The sequence below is a fragment of the Oncorhynchus clarkii genome, chromosome 9 (assembly GCF_045791955.1).
Source record: "Oncorhynchus clarkii lewisi isolate Uvic-CL-2024 chromosome 9, UVic_Ocla_1.0, whole genome shotgun sequence".
Lineage (NCBI taxonomy): Eukaryota > Metazoa > Chordata > Actinopteri > Salmoniformes > Salmonidae > Oncorhynchus > Oncorhynchus clarkii.
This window is the reverse complement of record NC_092155.1, coordinates 1,283,779-1,309,929: the sequence shown is the minus strand read 5'-3', so window position 1 is coordinate 1,309,929 and position 26,151 is coordinate 1,283,779. Positions and strand designations below refer to the sequence as shown.

The following is a 26,151-nucleotide window of genomic DNA, read 5'->3' as shown; positions in this document are numbered from 1 at the left end:
CAACTTCTCCTCCATCCCCCTCAACCTCTCCTCCACCAGCAGTCTGATACTCTCCTCTAGTGCTCTGTTCTGCTCCTCTTTCTCCTGTTGTATTTGTCTCACCACTGTCCAAAGTGCAGATATGTCTCTGTCCACCTCCAGCTCTCCGGGTCTGGTTAAGGGGCTGTTGTTGTGCTGGACTGTTGTCTGGGTCTGTGCTGACTGAAGTGTAATCACCTGCTGTTCCAGCTCCACCTGCCTTACCTCCAGCTGGGTGAATTTGTCCTTCATTTCAATGAGGGAGTGGTAATCTGTGCTGGGAGGTTGACTCTCCGCTGGGGGTTGCTCATCTGTGGGGTTACATAATGAAGAGGTCTGGTCTGACCCGCTCGGTGTGGGGGTATCTTTATCAAGGGAGAGCTTCTCCTGCTGGGCTAATTCTTTGATTAGGTGAAAGTCCAGCTGAAACTGTTTGTGGTTATTCTGTACCATTACTGTTCCGGATTTATAGATATTTATATTACTTAACTCAGAGTCCTCGTTATCAAGTATTCTGAGTTTCCACCCCTCGTTAACCCCCCCTCTCTTAACAAAGGGGTAGTGTGCTAATATGGCACTGTGCCATGCCAGGGGATGGTTTGTGTGGAAGATAAGGTTGCTGATGTTCCCATTTTTGTAATAGTCAGCAAAAAGTGTTTCTTGATTTTCCATAAGGAGCTTCTTCTTGTGGTCTTTTCTTGCCTTATCATTCTTTACATGCAAAGGGTACTGTATTTTAATTACCTCTGAACAACGGGAGGGAGCTTCTAAGGCCTCTCCATTTGGTTGGGGTAGACTGTGTGACTCTCCTGCCATTGTTGGGCTAATGGGCTTTGACACCTCTCACTTGACACGTCAGTGCTAGTTGAAGCTGTATCAAGCTTGGTAGAATTATGTTAGAATTCAGTCCTTATAAAGTAATGTTGTGTATTTTTCTTCTTGGCTTTTGGAAATAAAATATAGTTTCAGACTAAACATTACTCACTCAGTTCCAGGTTGGATGGTGTTTTCAGGTTTCTGTTGTTTTCCAGAGAATTTGCTGTATAGGGTAATAAATCCTTGGTTGTTGTGAACTTTCCAGGTAATTCCGTAATTCCGTCCAAAATCAGGTTGTAGGTTTTAAGTTTTGATTTGAAGTAGGGGTTATGTTGAAGAGGGTAGAATCCAGTATGTGTTCCTGACAAAAAATCCAAGTTTATCTAACTCCTAATCTATCTTTTTTAAAGAAAATGCTGAAAAATGCAGGAGCTCTGATCCTGACCTCTGCTCTTCTCTCTCTCTCTCTCTCTCTCTCTCTCTCTCTCTCTCTCTCTCTCTCTCTCTCTCTCTCTCTCTCTCTCTCTCTCTCTCTCTCTCTCTCTCTCCTCCAGCCTCTCTGAGCATCAGTCCGGACAGATCTCAGTTTTTTAAATATGAGACTGTCTCTCTGAGCTGTGAGGTTCAGGGGAACTCTGCTGGATGGAGAGTGAAGAGAAACACATTCTCTGGGGGGAGTTCAGATTGTGGAGGAAAATGGGGAAAACCACAAGGGTCTTCATGCAACGTGTCACTAATACCATCAGACAGTGGAGTGTACTGGTGTGAGTCTGGGTCTGGAGAACACAGCAATGCTGTCAACATCACAGTACATGGTATGTCCACAAACACCATCTACTGACATTATAGTGTTTAGTGGTTCATCTGGTTTCAGATAGCTGATGTTATGTTTATATATGATGTTTATATATTATATACAGCTGGAGCTGTGATCCTGGAGAGACCTGTTTATATATTATATACAGCTGGAGCTGTGATCCTGGAGAGACCTGTTTATATATGATGTTTATATATTATATACAGCTGGAGCTGTGATCCTGGAGAGACCTGTTTATATATTATATACAGCTGGAGCTGTGATCCTGGAGAGACCTGTTTATATATGATGTTTATATATTATATACAGCTGGAGCTGTGATCCTGGAGAGACCTGTTTATATATGATGTTTATATATTATATACAGCTGGAGCTGTGATCCTGGAGAGACCTGTTTATATATTATATACAGCTGGAGCTGTGATCCTGGAGAGACCTGTTTATATATGATGTTTATATATTATATACAGCTGGAGCTGTGATCCTGGAGAGACCTGTTTATATATGATGTTTATATATTATATACAGCTGGAGCTGTGATCCTGGAGAGACCTGTTTATATATTATATACAGCTGGAGCTGTGATCCTGGAGAGACCTGTTTATATATTATATACAGCTGGAGCTGTGATCCTGGAGAGACCTGTTTATATATGATGTTTATATATTACATACAGATGGAGCTGTGATCCTGGAGAGACCTGCCCTTCCTGTGACTGAGGGAGATTATGTGACTCTGCGCTGCAGACATAAGAGAACTCCCTCTGACCTCACAGCTGATTTCTACAAAGATGGATCCCTCATCAGGACTGAGACTACAGGAGAGATGACCATCCCTGCAGTATCCAAGTCAGATGAAGGACTCTACAAGTGTACCATCTCTAAAGGAGAATCACCAGAGAGCTGGATGACTGTGACAGGTGAGAATATGAGAAACCTTGACATTCAGATGATCTGGTTCTTCTTTACACTGTTAAGAGATGCTGAAACCTGCATTATAAACTGGGTGGTTCTTCTTTACACTGTTAAGAGGTGCTGAAACCTGCATTATAAACTGGGTGGTTCTTCTTTACACTGTTAAGAGGTGCTGAAACCTGCATTATAAACTGGGTGGTTCTTCTTTACACTGTTAAGAGGTGCTGAAACCTGCACTATAAACTGGGTGGTTCTTCTTTACACTGTTAAGAGGTGCTGAAACCTGCATTATAAACTGGGTGGTTCTTCTTTACACTGTTAAGAGGTGCTGAAACCTGCATTATAAACTGGGTGGTTCTTCTTTACACTGTTAAGAGGTGCTGAAACCTGCATTATAAACTGGGTGGTTCTTCTTTACACTGTTAAGACGTGCTGAAACCTGCATTATAAACTGGGTGGTTCTTCTTTGCACTGTTAAGAGGTGCTGAAACCTGCATTATAAACTGGGTGGTTTTTAAATTAAAGTCGACGATAAACTTTCACAAAACACTTCGAAATACTTTTGTAATCCAACTTTAGGTATTAGTAAACGTTTATAATCTATCAAATTGATCACGGGGCGATGTGTATTCAATAGCTCCACGTCTTGAAATCATGGTCAAATCTCTCCTCCAAAACATCCTGTCGGAGACCGGAAGAAATGGAATCTCTTTCCTTTGTTTGACCAAGAAATAACTCTCAGGAAAATGACGACAATGGCGACATCGTGTGGAAGCTATAGGAATTGCATCCGTGGCCCTATTTAATTTGGTGTCCTTTAAACAATACATGCAAGTGGCGCATGGATATTATTTTCAGCTTTCAGTGACCAGTTTTTTTTGCGCTTTTCGATGAAACACACGCTCTATTATAGTCACAGCCGTGATTTAACCAGTTTTAGAAACTTCAGAGTGTTTTCTATCCACACATACTAGTCATATGCATATACTATATTCCTGGCATGAGTAGCAGGACGCTGAAATGTTGCGCGATTTTTAACAGAATGTTCGAAAAACGAGGGGGTAGACTGAATTAAGAGGTGCTGAAACCTGCATTATAAACTGGGGGGTTCCAGCTCTTAATACCGATTGGTATACCACAAGTATGACAAAACATGTTTAATTCAGATCAAATCAAAACACCGCTTCAAGACAAATAACATTGTATTAGTCACATGCAATACAACCTCACAGTGAAATGCCAACAGTTTCAACAAAATACAGAATAAGAGATAAAAGTAACAATTAAAGAGCAGCAGTAAAATAACTATCGTGAGACTATATACAGAGTCAATGTGGAGGCTATATACAGGGTACCGGTACAGAGTCAATGTGGAGGCTATATGCAGGGGGTACCGGTACAGAGTCAATGTGGAGGCTATATACAGGGTACCGGTACAGAGTCAATGTGGAGGCTATATACAAGGGGTACCGGTACAGAGTCAATGTGGAGGCTATATACAGGGGGTACCGGTACAGAGTCAATGTGGAGGCTATATACAGGGGGTACCGGTACAGAGTCAATGTGGAGGCTATATACAGGGGGTACCGGTACAGAGTCAATGTGGAGGCTATATACAGGGGGTACCGGTACAGAGTCAATGTGGAGGCTATATACAGGGGGTACCGGTACAGAGTCAATGTGGAGGCTATATACAGGGGGTACCGGTACAGAGTCAATGTGGAGGCTATATACAGGGGGTACCGGTACAGAGTCAATGTGGAGGCTATATACAAGGGGCACCGGTACAGAGTCAATGTGGAGGCTATATACAGGGGGTACCGGTACAGAGTCAATGTGGAGGTGTCACGCTCTTTCAAAATCGAACCCAGAAGCAGACCAGGACAAGGAGAGTAGGAAGAAGGTGAGTATTTATTTACAAGTGAATGTGAATGGGTAGATATATCCAGGTGGCGTAGCGGGCAGCGGTGGTAAGTTGATGGGAGTAAATAGGTGGATCCAATGGGGTAGCGGAATCCTCCGACGACCAGGCGGGAATGGGGTAAATGATCCGGGTGAGTAACTGAAGACAGAACAAACGGAGGTAAGTTTAAGGCAAGCAATACGTAAAAAAACAACAAAACAAATTCTATCCAACTTGAGGCTGATACTATGGCACAACATACTGTTCATGGCTAACGATCCGGCAGGGAATGGATGTCAGGTCAGAGCTTTTGAAGGGGAAGAGGTGATGATCAGGACAGGTCTGCAGATTACTGATGGGATACAGGTGCGGGTGAACATCGATCTCCCAACAAGCTAATTCGCCCGGCAACCAGACAGGGTGCGTTCCAGGACACCGGAAACACACTCCAGGACAGAAACACAGGCAAACAGACTCAGGAAGCGGGATTCGTGACAGTACCCCCCCTCCGACGAACACCACCGGGCGGACTACCTGGAGCGCCAGGGTGGAGGCGGTAAAAGTCACGAAGCAGGTCGTCATCAAGGATCTGACGCCGAGGAATCCAACTCCTCTCCTCTGGACCATATCCTTCCCAATCCACGAGATATTGGAAACCTCGACCCCGCCGTCTGGAATCCATTATGCGGTGCACCGTGTAGGCAGGACCACCTCCGATCATCCGAGAAGGAGGAGGACGAGGAGGAGAGGGCAACAGAGGACTGAGGAGAACCGGCTTGAGGCAGGAGACATGAAAGGTGGGGTGTACTCAAAGCGTTGCCGGCAATTTGAGTCGGACCACAACAGGGTTAATGATTCTCTCCACCACAAACGGACCAATGAACTTTGGTGACAGTTTCCTCGACTCAGTCCATAGAGGAAGATCCTGTGTAGCCAACCAAACCTTATCTCCGATGGTATAAGCGGGAGCAGGAATACGGCGACAATTCTCCTGGATCTGATACCGGTCAGAAACTCTAAGGAGGACCTTCCTGGCCCGATGCCAGGTCCGGTGGCAACGACGAATGTGGGCCTGGACAGAAGGAACCGAAAGATCCCTCTCCTGAGAAGGAAACAAGGGAGGTTGGTATCCGTACAGGCATTGGAAGGGGGACATCCCAGTGGCAGATGAAGGAAGGGTATTATGGGCATACTCGACCCAGGGTAATTGAGATGACCAAGAGGTGGGATCAGAGGAGACAAGACAACGCAGCGTGGACTCCATCTTCTGGTTGGCTCTCTCCCCCTGACCATTAGATTGTGGGTGAAATCCAGAAGTGAGACTGACTGTAGCTCCAATGGCCAAACAGAAGGATCTCCAGACAGCAGAGGTAAACTGAGGACCACGGTCAGAAACAATGTCACTGGGCAATCCGTGGACCCTGAAAACCTCCCTAACCAGGATCTCGGACGTCTCCGTGGCAGATGGAAGCTTGGAGAGAGGGACAAAATGAGCAAACTTGCTGAATCTGTCCACAATGGTCAGAATGACCGTGTTCCCAACAGAAGGGGGCAATCCTGTGACAAAATCCAGGGCCAGATGCGACCAAGGTCGCCGAGGAATAGGTAGGGGGTGAAGAAGCCCAGAGCTGGGCCGATTGGTACTTTTGTTCTGAGCACAAACAGGACATGCGGCAACAAACCTCCGGGTATCTTCTACCATGGCAGGCCACCAAAATCGTCTGCGCAGTAGCGCCATAGCTTGTCACCCTGGCGTTGCTCGGACTATCTTGCTGGCGTGGGACCACTGAAGAACAGCAGAACGGACCGACTGAGGCACGAACAACCGACCGGGTGGACCGTTATCGGGGCCGGGCTGCGTCCGAAGGGCCACCATCACATCCTCCTCAATCCTCCATGTAACGGCTCCCACGACAAGGTTCTGGGGAAGAATCGTCTCAGTCTTGGCCCCACTCTCATCCGTCTTGGAGAACATCCGGGACAAGACGTCTGCTTTGCCGTTCTTCGACCCAGGTCGGAACGTCAGGGAAAAATTGAAGCGTCCAAAAAACAAAGCCCACCTGGCCTGACGGGAGTTGAGACGTTTAGCCGATTGCACGTAAGCCAGATTCTTGTGGTCAGTCCAGACCACAAACGGTTGCTCCGCTCCCTCCAACCAGTGACGCCACTCCTCCAAGGCAAGCTTCACAGCGAGAAGCTCCCGGTTACCCACTTCCCGTCAGTTTGTTGTTGAGGTGGACGCGTCTGATGTGGGAGTGGGCGCCATCCTGTCCCAGCGTAGCTCCACTGACGGTAAACTCCATCCCTGCGCCTTCTACTCTTGTCGTCTTTCACCAGCTGAGAGAAACTACGATGTGGGTAACCGGGAGCTTCTCGCTGTGAAGCTTGCCTTGGAGGAGTGGCGTCACTGGTTGGAGGGAGCGGAGCAACCGTTTGTGTCAGGTTGAGAGAGAATCGGCGCGTTGGTGAATCGGCTCTTCAAGTTCAGAAATGCTCGGTCTGCCTCAGGAGTCCAACAGAAAATTCTGGTGCAAGACGTCAGAGCAGTTAAAGGGGCGGCCACCCGGCTGTAATCACGGATAAACCTCCGATAGAAGTTCGCAAATCCCAGGAATCTCTGGAGCTGCAATCTCGTACCGGGCCGTGCCCAATCCCGAACCGCCCGAACCTTCTCTTGGTCCATCTTGATCTCACCCCTGGAGATGATGTACCCGAGGAAGGATGTAGTGTGGGCGTGAAAATCACACTTCTCAGCCTTCACAAACAGACGGTTCTCCAATAACCGCTGCAGGACCTGCTTAACATGCTGGATGTGGCTGGAAAGCTCCTTGGAGAAAATCAGGATGTCATCCAGGTAAACGAACACAAACAGACCGATCATATCCCACAGCACGTCATTCACCAAACTTTGGAACACTGCTGGAGCATTGGAAAGTCCAAACGGCATCACCTGGTACTCGAAATGTCCCATAGGTGTATTGAATCCAGTCAACCACTCGTCCCCCTCTTTGATCCGAACCAGATGATACGCATTGCGTAGATCAAGCTTCGTAAACACAGTAGCATCCTGTAAAGAATCGAAAGCGGAGCTCATCAAGGGCAAGGGGTACTTGTTCTTGACCGTAATATCATTCAACCCCCGATAATCAATACACGGTCGAAGAGAGCCATCCTTCTTACTCACAAAAAAAAATCCAGCTCCCAGGGGTGATGACGAGGGACGAATGAGACCTGCAGCAAGAGACTCCTTTATGTAGGTCTCCAGGGCTTTCCGCTCAGGTCGAGAAATACTGTATAACCGTCCCTTGGGAAAGGCAGCTCCAGGGAACAGTTTAATTGTACAATCATAAGGTCGGTGGGAAGGAAGTGACTTAGCTTTCTGCTTACTGAAGGAGCAGACTCACTGACCCGACTGGGGATAGCATGAGAACAGGCAGTCCTGAGGCAGTTAGCATGGCACTCAATGCTCCAACTAGTTACCTTACCAGTCACCCAATCGAACGAAGGATTGTGTTCTCTTAGCCAGGGGTATCCAAGAACCAGAGGAACATGGGGGGGAAGGCTAAATGAAAAAAAAAAATAACCTCTGAATGATTCCCCGACAACAACATCTTAACCGGTTCAGTCCTCATAGTGATCCGTGCCAGACTACTGCCGTTCAGAGTGGTTGCTTCAATGGCTTCTGGTAATTGCTCCTTGGAAAGCCCCAGCTGTTCCACTAAGTCGGCATCAATGAAGCTGTCATCGGCACCTGAATCGATGAAAGCGTTAATCGCTAAACTCTGATTCTTATTTATGAGGGTAGCAGGAAAACGAGGTCTGACAGGGCTCTTGAGAGGTTGAAACTGGCTCGCTAACAAACCTCCCAAACTTAACGAGCCGAGCAGTTTAACGGGCGCTGAGGACAAACGGAGATGTAATGTCCCGAGCTACCACAGTAGAGGCAGCTGTTGGTCTCACGTCTACGTTGGCGCTCGTCCTTAGTTAACCCGTGCCGCCCCACTTGCATAGGTTCAGGATCTGGCGGCAGGACTCCTCCACTAATCCCGTGTGAGGGAAAATGATCAACCCGTTCTGGTCCACTTCCTGACCCGAATGGTAACCGAGTCTCAGATTGATTAGATGGACACCACTGCTTCTCCCTCCTTCTCTCTCGGACTCTATTATCTACCCGAATAGCTAAGGTGACCAAACTATCTAGGTCACTAGGCTCTGGATAGGAGATCAGCTCGTCCTTGAGTTGCTCCGACAACCCCTGGTAAAAAAACGCTTGTAATGATTCCTCATTCCAACCACTCTCCACAGCCAATGTCCTGAATTCTATCACAAAGTCTGCCACACTGCGAGCTCCTTGGCGAAGAGAGAAAAAACATTTAGCTGCGTCCTTACCTCGGACTGGATGGTCAAAAAGCTTTCTCATCTCTGCCGTGAAACCCTGGTATGACGTCATGCATGTGTCCCGTCGTTCCCAAACAGCTGAAGCCCATTCCAGAGCTCTACCACGCAGCAGCTCAATAACAAAAGCTATCCTAGACTTATCTTTGGCGTTAGAGTAGGGCTGCAGATCAAAAACTAACCCACACTGTAAAATAAATGAACGGCATCCTCCCAGATCTCCCTCGTACTTCTCCGGTATCGGAACCTTGGGCTCACGGAAGGAAACCGCACCAGACACGGCAGGTGAGATGGGTGAAACAGGTGGTGAATGAATTGCCGGCAAACTGAGCTGATCCTGTATTTGTGTCAAGCTAGCAGATAAGTTCTGGATTGAACCCGCTATCTCCTGTAGCGCCGTCTTGTGTTGTCCCAATGTCTTCCCCTGCTGGGTAATGGCATGGCAAACGGAGTCCAGGTCCGCTGGGTTCATCCTTGGCCGGATCGTTCCGTCACGTTCTTTCAAAATCGAACCCAGAAGCAGACCAGGACAAGGAGAGTAGGAAGAAGGTGAGTATTTATTTACAAGTGAATGTGAATGGGTAGATATATCCAGGTGGCGTAGCGGGCAGCGGTGGTGAGTTGATGGGAGTAAATAGGTGGATCCAATGGGGTAGCGGAATCCTCCGACGACCAGGCGGGAATGGGGTAAATGATCCGGGTGAGTAACTGAAGACAGAACAAACGGAGGTAAGTTTAAGGCAAGCAATACGTAAAAAACAACAAAACAAATTCTATCCAACTTGAGGCTGATACTATGGCACAACATACTGTTCATGGCTAACGATCCGGCAGGGAATGGATGTCAGGTCAGAGCTTTTGAAGGGGAGAGGTGATGATCAGGACAGGTGTGCAGATTACTGATGGGATACAGGTGCGGGTGAACATCGATCTCCCAACAAGCTAATTCGCCCGGCAACCAGACAGGGTGCGTTCCAGGACACCGGAAACACACTCCAGGACAGAAACACAGGCAAACACAGACTCAGGAAGCGGGATTCGTGACAGGAGGCTATATACAGGGGTACCGGTACAGAGTCAATGTGGAGGCTATATACAGGGGGTACCGGTACAGAGTCAATGTGGAGGCTATATACAGGGGGTACCGGTACAGAGTCAATGTGGAGGCTATATACAGGGGGTACCGGTACAGAGTCAATGTGGAGGCTATATACAGGGGGTACCGGTACAGAGTCAATGTGGAGGCTATATACAGGGGGTACCGGTACAGAGTCAATGTGGAGGCTATATACAGGGGGTACCGGTACAGAGTCAATGTGTAGTAGGTAGTTGAGGTAATATGTACATGTAGGTAGAGTTATTAAAGTGACTATGCATAGATAATAACAGAGTAGCAGCAGCATAGAAGAGGGGTTTGGGGGGCAATTAGTAGTAGTAGGGTAGTCATTTGATTCAATGTTCAGGTCTCTTATGATTTGGGAGTAGAAGCTGTTTAGAAGCCTCTTGGACCTTGACTTGGTGCTCCGGTACCACATGCCGTGAGGTAGCAGAGAGAACGCTCTATGAATATGGGTGGCTGGAGTCTTTGACCATTTTTAGGGCCTTCCACCGCCTGGATGGCAGGAAGCTTGGCCCCAGTAATGTACTGACCCTGTAGTGCCTTGCGGTCAGATGCCAAGCAGTTGCCGTACCAGGCAGTGATGCAGGTCTCGCTGTAGAACCTTTTGAGGATCTGAGGTCCCATGCCAAATCTTTTCAGTCACCTGAGTGGGAATAGGTTTTGTCGTGCCCTCTTCATGACTGTCTGGGTGTGTTTGGACCATGATCATTTGTTGGTGATGTTCAAGGAACTTGAAGCTCTCAAACATCGATGAGAATGGGGGGGTGCTCGGTCCTCTTTTTCCTGTAGTCCACAATCTCCTTTGTCTTGATCACGTTGAGGGAGAGTTTGTTGTCCTGGCACCACATGTCCAGGTCTCTGACCTCCTCCCTATTGGATGTCTCGTCGTTTCGGTGATCAGGCCTACCACTGTTGTGTCGTCTGCAAACATAATGTTGGTGTTGAAGTCGTGCCTGGCTGTGCAGTCATGAGTGAACAGGGAGTACAGAAGGTGACTGAGCACGCACCCCTGAGGGGCCCCTGTGTTGAGGTTCAGCGTGGCAGATATGTTGTCACCTACGGATGTGTTGTTACCTACAGTTACCACCTGGGGGCGGCCCGTCAGGAAGTCCAGGATCCAGTTGCAGAGGGAGGTGTTTAGTCCCAGGGTCCTTAACTTATTGATGAGCTTTGAGGGCACTATGGTGTTGAACTCTGAGCTGTAGTCAATGAATAGCATTCTCACATAGGTGTTCCTTTTGTCCAGGTGGGAAAGGGCAGTGTGGAGTGCAATAGAGATTGCATCATCTGTGGATCTGTTAGGGCGGTATGCAAATTGGAGTGGGTCTAGCATTTCTGGGATAATGGTGTTGATGTGAGCCACCAGCCTTTCATAGCGCTCCATGGCTACAGATGTGAGTGCTATGGGTCTGTCGTCGTTTAGGCAGGTTACCTTATTGATCTTGGACACAGGGACTATGGTGGTCTGCTTATTTAAACATGTTGGTATTACAGACTCGGACAGGGAGAAGTTGAAAATGTCAGTGAAGACACTTGCCAGTTGGTCAGCACATGCATGTTGACCTGTTTGACGGTCTTACTCACATCGACTGCGGAGAGAGTGATCACACAGTCACCCGGAACAGCTGGTGCTCTCATGCGTGTTTCAGTGCTATTTGCCTCGAAGCGAGCATACCAGAGATTTAGCTCTTCTGGAGGCTCATGTCACTGGGCAGCTCTCGGCTGTGCTTCCCTTTGTAGTCTGTTATGGTTATCAAGCCCTGCCACATCCTACGAGCGTAGGAGATGGTGTGGTACAGATTCGATCTTAGTCCTGTATTGACGCTTTGACTGTTTGATGGTTCGTCGGAAGGCATAGAGGGATTTCTCGCTTCTTGAAAGAGGCAGCCTTTAACTCAGTGTGGATGTTGTCTGTAATCCAAAGCTTCTGGTTGGGGTAAGTACATATGGTCACTTTGGGGACGACGTCATTGATGCACTTATTGATGAAGCCAATGACTGATGTGGTGTACTCCTCAATGCATTCGGAAGAGTTACGGAGGGAGAGCTTTATTCCTCTGTGTGTTGAATAAAGGTGGTCTAGAGTTTTTAATCCTCTGGTTGAACATTTAACATGCTGAGAGAAATTTGGTAAAACAGATTTAAAAACTGTAATATCTTATGCTTCACTGAGTCGTGGCTGAACAACAAACAGCTGGATTGTTAGACATCAGCAGGATAGAACAGCAGCGTCTGGTAAGACAAAGGGGGGGGGTCGAACTATGTATATTTGTAAACAACAGCTGGTGCACGATATCTAAGGAAGTCTCAAGGTTTTGCTCACCTGAGGTAGAGTATCTCATGATAAGCTGTAGACCACACTATCTACCTAGAGAGTTTTCATCTGTATTTTTCGTAGCTGTTTACATACCAACACAGTCAGAGGCTGGCACTAAGACCACACTGAATGAGCTGTATTCCGCCATAAGCAAACAGGAAAACACCGGAGATGCAGGGAAACTTAAAAACCTCTTAGAACTACCCCTCCCGGCTCTAGGAGAATTGTCATCAACTGACACTAATTAGCGCAACGGACAAAAAATCTTACTAAAAAATATTCATATTCATGAAATCACAAGTGTAATATAGCGAAACACAGCTTAGCCTTTTGTTAATCACCCTGTCATCTCAGATTTTGATATTATGCTTCACAGCCAAAGCAAGACAAGCATTTGTGTAAGTTTATCGATAGCCTAGCATAGCATTATGTCCAGCTAGCAGCAGGTAACTTGGTCACGAAAATCAGAAAAGCAATCAAATTAAATAATTTACCTTTGAGCTTTGGATGTTTTTACTCACGAGACTCTCAGTTAGACAGCAAATGTTCATTTTGTTCCATAAAGATTATTTTTATAGCCGAAATACCTCCGTTTGTTCTTCACGTTTGGTTGAGAAATCCACCGGAAATTGCGGTCACGACAATGCCGAAAAATAATCCAAATTAGATCCATAATATCAACAGAAACATGGCAAACGTTTTTTATAATCAATCCTCAAGGTGTTTTTCAAATATCTATTCGATAATATATCAACCGGGACATTTGGCTTCTTAGTAGGAGCGAGAGAAACAATGGCCGCCTTTGTCTATTACGCACAAATCACTCTGAGAGCCACCATCTGACCACTGAAGCAATGTTGTCGTTCACGCTCGTTTTTCAAAATAAAAGCCTGAAACTATGTCTTGTGACACTAGACACATTAGGGAAGCCATAGAAAAAGGAATCTGGTTGATATCCCTTTCACTGCTCAATAGGGGCGCATAGGAACGCAGAGGTTTCTAAATAAGAGTCACTTCCTGATTGGATTTTTCTCAGGCTTTCGCCTGCAATATCAGTTCTGTTATACTCACAGATAATATTTTTACAGTTTTGGAAACTTTAGTGTTTTCTATCCTAAGCTGTCAATTATATGAATATTCTATTTTCTGGTCCTGAGAAATATGCTGTTTACTTTGGGAACGTTATTTTTCCAAAAATAAAATATAAAATAAAATAGTGCCCCCTAGTTTCAAGAGGTTTTAATGTCCCGTTAGTAGTTTAATCTTCCTCGTATTCCTAAATTTTATTTTCCAAAGATTGCATGTTAGCTGATTGCACTGTGGGTTTATTCAATCTTCCCCCAACTGCAGTTCCAACTCCCATTCTATCTCCAGCAGTCCCAGTGTTGTCCATGTCTCTCTCCATCACCATCTCCAGCAGTCCCAGTGTTGTCCATGTCTCTGCCCAGCACCATCTCCAGCAGTCCCAATGTTGTCCATGTCTCTCTCCATCACCATCTCCAGCAGTCCCAGTGTTGTCCATGTCTCTCTCCATCACCATCTCCAGCAGTCCCAGTGTTGTCCATGTCTCTCTCCATCTCCAGCAGTCCCAGTGTTGTCCATGTCTCTCTCCAGCACCATCTCCAGTGTTGTCCATGTCTCTACCCAGCACCATCTCCAGTGTTGTTTTAAATTGTTTTCTTTCTCCAACTGCAGTTCCAACTCCCATTCCATCTCCAGCAGTCCCAGTGTTGTCCATGTCTCTACCAGCACCATCTCCAGTGTTGTCCATGTCTCTCTCCATCACCATCTCCAGTGTTAAATTGTTTTCTTTCTCCAACTGCAGTTCCAACTCCCATTCCATCTCCAGCAGTCCCAGTGTTGTCCATGTCTCTACCCAGGCTGCTGTGTAGTCTACTGGTGGGGTCTCCCTACCTGCTGGTGACCATCATACTGCTGGTGAAAGGCTGCAGGAGCAGGGCTCAAGGTGAGATCCTGAGTTTATACAGGGTCGCCTCATTTGTAAATCAGAATTATATTATCATGGCCATTGAAATGCTGGCTATTAAAATTAGATCCAACAAGAACATCAAGGGGGGAAAAAAAAGAAAAAAAAAGTGTTATTGTATGTTGATGACTATAGTCCGCAATCTGGATCCCTGCACAGACTCATTGAAGATCTTGGTCACTCTTCTATCCTCTTTGGACTAAAACCTAATTATAACAAGTATTGTGTATTGGATCGTTAAAATACAGTGTTTACACCACCTTGTAGTTGACCAATAAAATGGGTGGATGGTGAAGTAGACATACTTGGCATTCACATCTACAAAAATATAAATGAACTGACCACAATTCATTTCAATCGATAGTTAACAAAAATAGATAGAATTCTGCAACCATGGAGAGGAAAATACTTGTCTATTTATGGAAAAATCACATTGACTAACTATTTGGTCCTATCAATGTTGACTAACTATTTGGTCCTATCAATGTTGACTGACTAATGGTCCTATCAATGTTGACTGACTAATGGCCCTATCACAGTTGGTCCTATCAATGTTGACTGGCTCATGGTCCTATCAATGTTGACTGACTAATGGTCATATCACAGTTGACTGACTAATGGTCCTATCACAGTTGACTTACTAACTAATGGTCCTATCACAGTTGACTGACTGACTAATGATCCTATCACAGTTGACTTACTAATGGTATTATCACAGTTGACTGACTAATGGTCCTATCACAGTTGACTGACTGACTAATGGTCCTATCACAGTTGACTGACTAATGGTCCTATCACAGTTTTTTATTTATTTATTTATTTTACCTTTATTTAACCAGGTAGGCAAGTTGAGAACAAGTTCTCATTTACAATTGCCACCTGGCCAAGATAAAGCAAAGCAGTTTGACAGATACAACAACACAGAGTTACACATGGAGTAAAACAAACATACAGTCAATAATAAAGTATAAACAAGTCTATATACAATGTGAGCAAATGAGGTGAGAAGGGAGGTAAAGGCAAAAAGGCCATGGTGGCAAGGTAAATACAATATAGCAAGTAAAACACTAGAATGGTAGTTTTGCAATGGAAGAATGTGCAAAGTAGAAATAAAAATAATGGGGTGCAAAGGAGCAAAATAAATAAATAAATTAAATACAGTTGGGAAAGAGGTAGTTGATAGGGCTAAATTATAGGTGGGCTATGTACAGGTGCAGTAATCTGTGAGCTGCTCTGACAGTTGGTGCTTAAAGCTAGTGAGGGAGATAAGTGTTTCCAGTTTCAGAGATTTTTGTAGTTCGTTCCAGTCATTGGCAGCAGAGAACTGGAAAGAGAGGCGGCCAAAGAAAGAATTGGTTTTGGGGGTGACTAGAGAGATATACCTGCTGGAGCGTGTGCTACAAGTGGGAGATGCTATGGTGACCAGCGAGCTGAGATAAGGGGGGACTTTACCTAGCAGGGTCTTGTAGATGACATGGAGCCAGTGGGTTTGGCGACGAGTATGAAGCGAGGGCCAGCCAACGAGAGCGTACAGGTCGCAATGGTGGGTAGTATATGGGGCTTTGGTGACAAAACGGATTGCACTGTGATAGACTGCATCCAATTTGTTGAGTAGGGTATTGGAGGCTATTTTGTAAATTACATCGCCAAAGTCGAGGATTGGTAGGATGGTCAGTTTTACAAGGGTATGTTTGGCAGCATGAGTGAAGGATGCTTTGTTGCGAAATAGGAAGCCAATTCTAGATTTAACTTTGGATTGGAGATGTTTGATATGGGTCTGGAAGGAGAGTTTACAGTCTAACCAGACACCTAAGTATTTGTAGTTGTCCACGTATTCTAAGTCAGAGCCGTCCAGAGTAGTGATGTTGGACAGGCGGGTAGGTGCAGGTAGCGATCGGTTGAAGAGCATGCATTTAGTTTTACTTGTATTTAAGAGCAATTGGAGGCCACGGAAGGAGAGTTGTATGGCATTGAAGCTTGCCTGGAGGGTTGTTAACACAGTGTCCAAAGAAGGGCCGGAAGTATACAGAATGGTGTCGTCTGCGTAGAGGTGGATCAGAGACTCACCAGCAGCAAGAGCGACCTCATTGATGTATACAGAGAAGAGAGTCGGTCCAAGAATTGAACCCTGTGGCACCCCCATAGAGACTGCCAGAGGTCCGGACAACAGACCCTCCGATTTGACACACTGAACTCTATCAGAGAAGTAGTTGGTGAACCAGGCGAGGCAATCATTTGAGAAACCAAGGCTGTTGAGTCTGCCGATGAGGATGTGGTGATTGACAGAGTCGAAAGCCTTGGCCAGATCAATGAATACGGCTGCACAGTAATGTTTCTTATCGATGGCGGTTAAGATATCGTTTAGGACCTTGAGCGTGGCTGAGGTGCACCCATGACCAGCTCTGAAACCAGATTGCATAGCAGAGAAGGTATGGTGAGATTCAAAATGGTCGGTAATCTGTTTGTTGACTTGGCTTTCGAAGACCTTAGAAAGGCATGGTAGGATAGATATAGGTCTGTAGCAGTTTGGGTCAAGAGTGTCCCCCCCTTTGAAGAGGGGGATGACCGCAGCTGCTTTCCAATCTTTGGGAATCTCAGACGACACGAAAGAGAGGTTGAACAGGCTAGTAATAGGGGTGGCAACAATTTCGGCAGATAATTTTAGAAAGAAAGGGTCCAGATTGTCTAGCCCGGCTGATTTGTAGGGGTCCAGATTTTGCAGCTCTTTCAGAACATCAGCTGAATGGATTTGGGAGAAGGAGAAATGGGGAAGGCTTGGGCGAGTTGCTGTTGGGGGTGCAGTGCTGTTGACAGGGGTAGAAGTAGCCAGGTGGAAAGCATGGCCAGCAGTAGAAAAATGCTTATAGAAATTTTCAATTATGGTGGATTTATCAGTGGTGACAGTGTTTCCTATCTTCAGTGCAGTGGGCAGCTGGGAGGAGGTGTTCTTATTCTCCATGGACTTTACAGTGTCCCAGAACTTTTTTGAGTTAGTGTTGCAAGAAGCAAATTTCTGCTTGAAAAAGCTAGCCTTGGCTTTTCTAACTGCCTGTGTATAATGGTTTCTAGCTTCCCTGAACAGCTGCATATCACGGGGGCTGTTCGATGCTAATGCAGAACGCCATAGGATGTTTTTGTGTTGGTTAAGGGCAGTCAGGTCTGGGGAGAACCAAGGGCTATATCTGTTCCTGGTTCTAAATTTCTTGAATGGGACATGTTTATTTAAGATGGTTAGGAAGGCATTTAAAAAAAATATCCAGGCATCCTCTACTGACGGGATGAGGTCAATATCCTTCCAGTTGACTGACTAATAGTCCTATCACAGTTGACTGACTGACTAATAGTCCTATCACAGTTAACTGACTGACTAATGGTCCTATCACAGTTAACTGACTGACTAATGGTCCTATCACAGTCGACTTACTAATGGTCCTATCACAGTTTACTGACTTACTAATGGTCCTATCACAGTTGACTGACTTACTAATGGTCCTATCACAGTTGACTGACTGACTAATGGTCCTATCACAGTTGACTGACTGACTAATGGTCCTATCACAGTTGACTGACTGAATAATGGTCCTATCACAGTTGACTGACTGACTAATGGCCCTATCACAGTTGACTGACTAATGGTCCTATCACAGTTGACTGACTAATGGTCCTATCACAGTTGATTGACTGACTAATGGTCCTATCACAGTTGACTGACTAATGGTCCTATCACAGTTGACTGACTTACTAATGGTCCTATCACAGTTGACTGACTTACTAATGGTCCTATCACAGTTGACTGACTAACGGTCCTATCACAGTTGACTGACTGGCTCTGCCTACTCCAGAACAACTCGTTTTTTAAATCATATGAGCAAAAAACATTTAATTTTATTTGGAACTGGCATAAATAAAACAATATATCAGTTTAATCTGAGGACAAAATGGAGAGAGCTACACCACACGTGTTTCACAATAAATGGGAGGAGATGTTCAATGTACCAATTCCATGGCACATGGTTTATCAACTGGTACAAAAAACTACACTTGATTCAACACTTAGAGTTTAGAGTTTAAATTCTTATTTAACATTCATTCTTATTTAACATTCAGCCACCAACAGAATGCTATATAATATTATAGTATATTATTTATATATATATATATATATAATAGATCATTTATTCTGGTATTGCCCCTATGTAGCTTGTTTCTGGTCACAGGTTCAGGTTCACAGGTTCCGGCATGGTTAAAAATTCACAACATGCACTTAAAATGAACCTTACAAATAGCAGTGTTGGTGTCACGTCTGCTCCGGCTCTTCCCCCCTGGTGCTTGAGGGCGCCAGGTTACCTTTTTGTTGCATCAATCACTCCTGCCATCCATTACGCACACCTGCCTTCCCTCGTCACGCCCATCAGCGATATTGGACTCACCAGGACTCATCGTCTGTTTATTATTTGTCCCTGCTGCTGCATTGATTGTCTTTTGTCTTTGTTTCCCGGTTTTTTGACGCTGTTCCTGTCTCGTCCGTTATACATTAAATGTTTTACTCCTGCTTCATCTCTCCAGCGTCATTAGTGATTTGGAAAGTCAGTTAATCAATAAACAATATTACAATACTGGTAGGAAAGGTTTTTGTCTTTAGCTCACAATCTGTAGATAATATACGATTAGAAAGATTAAAACATTTTGTAGCATAATTGAAAAATATATGTCACATGGAAACCAAACGAGGTCTATGGTGATAGGTGGGATTAAAGAGCTGAGGTCTATGGTGATAGGTGGGATTAAAGAGCTGAGGTCTATGGTGATAGGTGGGATGGGCTGAGAGTGGCTGAGGGGTGGGATTAAAGAGCTGAGGTCTATGGTGATAGGTGGGATGGGCTGAGAGTGGCTGAGAGGTGGGATTAAAGAGCTGAGGTCTATGGTGATAGGTGGGATGGGCTGAGAGGTGAGATTAAAGAGCTGAGGTGTATGGTGATAGGTGGGATGGGCTGAGAGAGGTGAGATTAAAGAGCTGAGGTGTATGGTGATAGGTGGGATGGGCTGAGAGTGGCTGAGGGGTGGGATTAAAGAGCTGAGGTCTATGGTGACAGGTGGGATGGGCTGAGAGAGGCTGAGGGGTGGGATTAAAGAGCTGAGGTCTATGGTGATAGGTGGGATGGGCTGAGAGGTGAGATTAAAGAGCTGACGTCTATGGTGATAGGTGGGATGGGCTGAGAGAGGCTGGGGGGATTAAAGAGTATGTTTGGTAATGTATTGTTATTATGTGACTGCTTTATATACCATGTATGTAAAATGTGTATGTACAATTTATATGTAAAATGTGAATGTAAAGTGTTGATAACTGTAGTTTTGATTGAACCATGTTGTAAAGTGTTGATAACTGTATCTCTGATTGAACCATGTTGTAAAGTGTTGATAACTGTATCTCTGATTGAACCATGTTTAAAGTGTTGATAACTGTATCTCTGATTGAACCATGTTGTAAAGTGTTGATAACTGTATCTCTGATTGAACCATGTTGTAAAGTGTTGATAACTGTAGCTCTGATTGAACCATGTTGTAAAGTGTTGATAACTGTAGCTCTGATTGAACCACGTTTAAAGTGTTGATAACTGTATCTCTGATTGAACCATGTTGTAAAGTGTTGATAACTGTATCTCTGATTGAACCATGTTGTAAAGTGTTGATAACTGTAGCTCTGATTGAACCATGTTGTAAAGTGTTGATAACTGTAGCTCTGATTGAACCATGTTGTAAAGTGTTGATAACTGTATCTCTGATTGAACCATGTTGTAAAGTGTTGATAACTGTAGCTCTGATTGAACCATGTTGTAAAGTGTTGATAACTGTATCTCTGATTGAACCATGTTGTAAAGTGTTGATAACTGTAGCTCTGATTGAACCATGTTTAAAGTGTTGATAACTGTATCTCTGATTGAACCATGTTGTAAAGTGTTGATAACTGTATCTCTGATTGAACCATGTTGTAAAGTGTTGATATCTGTCTGTTTAGGTGAAACCAGGGTACCCAGGAAGACCCACCAAGACCAATTAGGTGAGTTTCTACCTTACAACACAACAGCTGCAGGGGCACAATATGGTATTCTGAACACAGTGTAACTATATTATGTTACCTCTTAGTAGAAGTAGAAAGTAGGATGGATTAACTACCACAATATGGTATTCTGAACACAATGTGTACTATATTATATTATGTTACCTCTAAATAGAAGTTGAAAGGATTAGAGTGAACTAACAAAATATGTCACTGATTTGAATATATTTTATTTGTACCTTTATTTAACAAATTCTTATTTTCAATGACAGCCTAGGAACAGTGGGTTAACTGCCTTGTTCAGGAGCAGAAGGACAGATTTTTACCTTGTCAGCTCGGGGGTTTGATCTCACAACCTTGCAATTACTAGTCCAACACTCTAACCACTAGGCTACCTGCATTTAGATGTAAATAACAGGTATTGACAAGGAGTAAATATCCCAGATATTGATTAGGAGTAAATATCCTAGGTATTGATGATGAGTAAATAGCACAGGTATGGGTAATTATCCGAAGTCTGTTCCTCTCCTTGTTTGGCAGTCGAAGTCACCGGTCTTCTAGCCATCGCCGATCCATTTTCCATTTGTTTTGTCTTGTTTTCCTGGTTTTCATTCCCTTATTACGTGTTCTGTACTATAATCCAAGATGGCGTAGCAGTAAGTCGTCCTGTCGTCCTGTCCCTTGTATATATCGTTTATTTTTCATTTTTTTACATATTTTTCTTCGCATACCTCTTTAAAAACATTTTGCTAAACCTAAGCTTCCATATACTCTCCTGCAACCCGCCTCACCCAATGTAGCTATTTTTCCTAAAGTATTTATATTTACTTCGGAACCGGAACCCCTCAACTGAAGCTAGCCAGCTAACCACCAGCTATGCTAGCGGCCTTCAGCTAACCGGTCATCAGCTAACCTTTAGCCCGGAAAGCTCTCGCCAGTTCGAACAACGCGACTCTAACCAGAGCATAACGGACCTATTTATTTTTCATCCCCGGATTCCCACCGCAAACGGAACATTTTTCAGCTGGAGACCACAACTAGCTATCTAGCTAAACCGCAACCCCAGATGATTACCCCTGGCTAGCGTTTCCACCCACTTAGCTTGAAGCTAGCCCGGCCAGAGCACCTGTAGCATACTCCTGGGCTACAATACCCGGGCCCACGACCGGTCTATCGATGTCACCGCATGAAGATGAATAAACAGACTCACCCCATCGCGACGTCCCCCAAAGGCTAACTCTCTAGCCCTCGCTATCTCCCTGCTTGCTAACTCGGCCTGCTAGCTTGTCTAGCTCCGGTTCGCTAACTGCTACCTTGTCTAGCCCTGGCCTACGAACTGTTAGCTTGTTAGCACAGGCCTGCTAACCGTCTGAATCGCCGCATCCCAAACACTCTCTGGACCCATATTTACTTTCTATCTCTTTTTGATTTTTAATTTGTTTATACCTTCCGGAAACCTGCCTCACCCAATGTGATACGGAATCGCTATTATTTTTACATTTTTTAGAACACACTCAAGAACCTCCAGACGCTAACCAGCTAACTAGCTACAAGCTATTTAGTCATTGTTAGTTTTTTTTTTACCTGGATAACACTCGCCAGTCCAGCTTCCCTGCCCATCCACCGCTGCCCCCTGGACACTGATCTCTTGGCTACATAGCTGATGCACGCTGGACTGTCCATTAATCACGGTACTCCATTTTGCTTGTTTGTTTTATCTGTCGGCCCCGTTGCCTAGTCAACACCATTTTACCTGCTGTTTGTTGTGCTAGCTGATTAGCTGTTGTTGTCTCGCCTACTGTTTTAGCTAGCTTTCCCAATTCAACACCTGTGATTACTGTATGCCTCGCTGTATGTCTCTCTCAAATGTCAATATGCCTTATATACTGTTGTTCAGGTTAGTTATCATTGTTTTAGTTCACAATGGAGCCCCTAGTTCCACTCTTCATACCCCTGTTACCTCCTTTGTCCCACCTCCCACACATGCGGTGACCTCATCCATTACAACCAGCATGTCCAGAGATACAACCTCTCTCATCATCACCCAGTGCCTGGGCTTACCTCCGCTGTACCCGCACCTCACCATACCCCTGTCTGCGCATTATGCCCTGAATATATTCTACCATGCCCAGAAACCTGCTCCTCTTATTCTCTGTCCCCAACGCTCTACGCGACCAGTTTTGATAGCCTTTAGCCGCACCCTCATACTACTCGTTCTCTGTTCCGCGGGTGATGTGGAGGTAAACCCAGGCCCTGCATGTCCCCAGGCACCCTCATTTGTTGACTTCTGTGATCGAAAAAGCCTTGGTTTCATGCATGTCAACATCAGAAGCCTCCTCCCTAAGTTTGTTTTACTCACTGCTTTAGCACACTCTGCCAACCCTGATGTCCTTGCCGTGTCTGAATCCTGGCTCAGGAAGGCCACCAAAAATTCAGAGATTTCCATACCCAACTATAACATCTTCCGTCAAGATAGAACTGCCAAAGGGGGAGGAGTTAGCCTGCAAAGTAATGTCATACTTTCCAGGTCCATACCCAAACAGTTCGAACTACTAATTTTGAAAATTACTCTCTCCAGAAATAAGTCTCTCACTGTTGCCGCCTGCTACCGACCCCCCTCAGCTCCCAGCTGTGCCCTGGACACCATTTGTGAATTGATCGCCCCCCATCTAGCTTCAGAGTTTGTTCTGTTAGGTGACCTAAACTGGGATATGCTTAACACCCCGGCAGTCCTACAATCTAGTCCTCAATCTCACACAGATCATCAAGGAACCCACCAGGTACAACCCTAACTCTGTAAACAAGGGCACCCTCATAGACGTCATCCTGACCAACTGGCCCTCCAAATACACCTCCGCTGTCTTCAACCAGGATCTCAGCGATCACTGCCTCATTGCCTGTATCCGCCACGGAGCCGCAGTCAAACGACCACCCCTCATCACTGTCAAACGCTCCCCAAAACACTTCTGTGAGCAGGCCTTTCTAATCGACCTGGCCCGGGTATCCTGGAAGGACATTGACCTCATCCCGTCAGTTGAGGATGCCTGGTCATTCTTTAAAAGTAACTTACTCACCATTTTAGATAAGCATGCTCCGTTCAAAAAATGCAGAACTAAGAACAGGTATAGCCCCTGGTTCACTCCAGACCTGACTGCCCTCGACCAGCACAAAAACATCCTGTGGCGGACTGCAATAGCATCGAATAGTCCCCGTGATATGCAACTGTTCAGGGAAGTCAGGAACCAATACACGCAGTCAGTCAGGAAAGCTAAGGCCAGCTTCTTCAGGCAGAAGTTTGCATCCTGTAGCTCCAACTCCAAAAAGTTCTGGGACACTGAAGTCCATGGAGAACAAGAGCGCCTCCTCCCAGCTGCCCACTGCACTGAGGCTAGGTAACACGGTCACCACCGATAAATCCATGATTATCGAAAACTTCAATAAGCATTTCTCAACGGCTGGACATGCCTTCCGCCTGGCTACTCCAACCTCGGCCAACAGCTCCGCCCCCCCCGCAGCTCCTCGCCCAAGCCTCTCCAGGTTCTCCTTTACCCAAATCCAGATAGCAGATGTTCTGAAATAGCTGCAAAACCTGGACCCGTACAAATCAGCTGGGCTTGACAATCTGGACCCTCTATTTCTGAAACTATCCGCCGCCATTGTCGCAACCCCTATTACCAGCCTGTTCAACCTCTCTTTCATATCGTCTGAGATCCCCAAGGATTGGAAAGCTGCCGCAGTCATCCCCCTCTTCAAAGGGGGAGACACCCTGGACCCAAACTGTTACAGACCTATATCCATCCTGCCCTGCCTATCTAAGGTCTTCGAAAGCCAACAAAAGTCAACAAACAGGTCACTGACCATCTCGAATCCCACCGTACCTTCTCCGCTGTGCAATCTGGTTTCCGAGCCGGTCACGGGTGCACCTCAGCCACACTCAAGGTACTAAACGATATCATAAACGCCATCGATAAAAGACAGTACTGTGCAGCCGTCTTCATCGACCTTGCCAAGGCTTTCGACTCTGTCAATCACCATATTCTTATCGGCAGACTCAGTAGCCTCGGTTTTTCGGATGACTGCCTTGCCTGGTTCACCAATTACTTTGCAGACAGAGTTCAGTGTGTCAAATCGGAGGGCATGCTGTCCGGTCCTCTGGCAGTCTCTATGGGGGTGCCACAGGGTTCAATTCTCGGGCCGACTCTTTTCTCTGTATATATCAATGATGTTGCTCTTGCTGCGGGCGATTCCCTGATCCACCTCACGCAGACGACACCATTCTATATACTTTCGGCCCGTCATTGGACACTGTGCTATCTAACCTCCAAACGAGCTTCAATGCCATACAACACTCCTTCCGCGGCCTCCAACTGCTCTTAAACGCTAGTAAAACCAAATGCATGCTTTTCAACCGATCGCTGCCTGCACCCGCATGCCCAACTAGCATCACCACCCTGGATGGTTCCGACCTTGAATATGTGGACATCTATAAGTACCTAGGTGTCTGGCTAGACTGCAAACTCTCCTTCCAGACTCATATCAAACATCTCCAATCGAAAATCAAATCAAGAGTCGGCTTTCTATTCCGCAACAAAGCCTCCTTCACTCACGCCGCCAAGCTTACCCTAGTAAAACTGACTATCCTACCGATCCTCGACTTCGGCGATGTCATCTACAAAATGGCTTCCAACACTCTACTCAGCAAACTGGATGCAATCTATCACAGTGCCATCCGTTTTGTCACTAAAGCACCTTATACCACTCACCACTGCGACTTGTATGCTCTAGTCGGCTGGCCCTCGCTACATATTCGTCGCCAGACCCACTGGCTCCAGGTCATCTACAAGTCCTTGCAAGGTAAAGCTCCGCCTTATCTCAGTTCACTGGTCACGATGGCAACACCCATCCGTAGCACTCGCTCTAGCAGGTGTATCTCACTGATCATCCCTAAAGCCAACACCTCATTTGGCCGCCTTTCGTTACAGTACTCTGCTGCCTGTGACTGGAACGAACTGCAAAAATCGTTGAAGTTGGAGACTTTTATCTCCCTCACCAACTTCAAACATCAGCTATCTGAGCAGCTAAACGATCGCTGCAGCTGTACATAGTCTATTGGTAAATAGCCCACCCATTTTCACCTACCTCATTCCCATACTGTTTTTATTTATTTACTTTTCTGCTCTTTTGCACACCAATATCTCTACCTGTACATGACCATCTGATCATTTATCACTCCAGTGTTAATCTGCAAAATTGTAATTATTCGCCTACCTCCTCATGCCTTTTGCACACATTGTATATAGACTGCCCCCTTTTTTTCTACTGTGTTATTGACTTGTTAATTGTTTACTCCATGTGTAACTCTGTGTTGTTGTCTGTTCACACTGCTATGCTTTATCTTGGCCAGGTCGCAGTTGCAAAGGAGAACTTGTTCTCAACTAGCCTACCTGGTTAAATAAAGGTGAAATAAAAAAAATAAAAATTTAAAAAAAAATGTAACCCTCTGTTCCCCTCATGTCTTTGTGCGGAATTGTTTGTTGTAAGTGCTTGTGCACATTGTTGTCTGGTGTGAGACGGGTTTTGTACCCGTTGTTATTCTGGATGTAGCCCAGGTATTGATAATGAGTAAATAGCCCAGGTATTGATAATTAGTAAATAACCCTGGTATTGATAATTAGTAAATAACCCTGGTATTGATAAGGGAGAACTGGACATAAGCAGGAGCCCCATTGGAAGTAATTTGATAGGATTCTAAGTAACACAGTATTGACTCGTAAATCATCTGATATGATTTACATTTCTTAGTGGT

General features: G+C 45.4%; 1 protein-coding gene across 3 annotated transcripts in view; it reads left to right on the top strand.

Annotated features, from left to right (window-relative positions):
• The window catches only part of LOC139415752 (Fc receptor-like protein 5), a 163,700-nt gene that overhangs the window by 136,846 nt on the left and 703 nt on the right, over positions 1-26,151 (top strand). Inside the window, exons 3-7 of one of the 3 annotated variants that reach the window (XM_071163829.1) lie at positions 1,389-1,649; positions 2,328-2,570; positions 14,126-14,266; positions 20,304-20,345; positions 25,750-25,803. In XM_071163829.1, coding sequence (XP_071019930.1) covers positions 1,389-1,649; positions 2,328-2,570; positions 14,126-14,266; positions 20,304-20,345; positions 25,750-25,784 — 722 coding nt within the window. In that variant the 3' untranslated portion in view covers positions 25,785-25,803. The remainder of the gene's footprint in view (positions 1-1,388; positions 1,650-2,327; positions 2,571-14,125; positions 14,267-20,303; positions 20,346-25,749; positions 25,804-26,151) is intronic. The other 2 variants (XM_071163830.1, XM_071163831.1) reach the window with 2 other exon arrangements.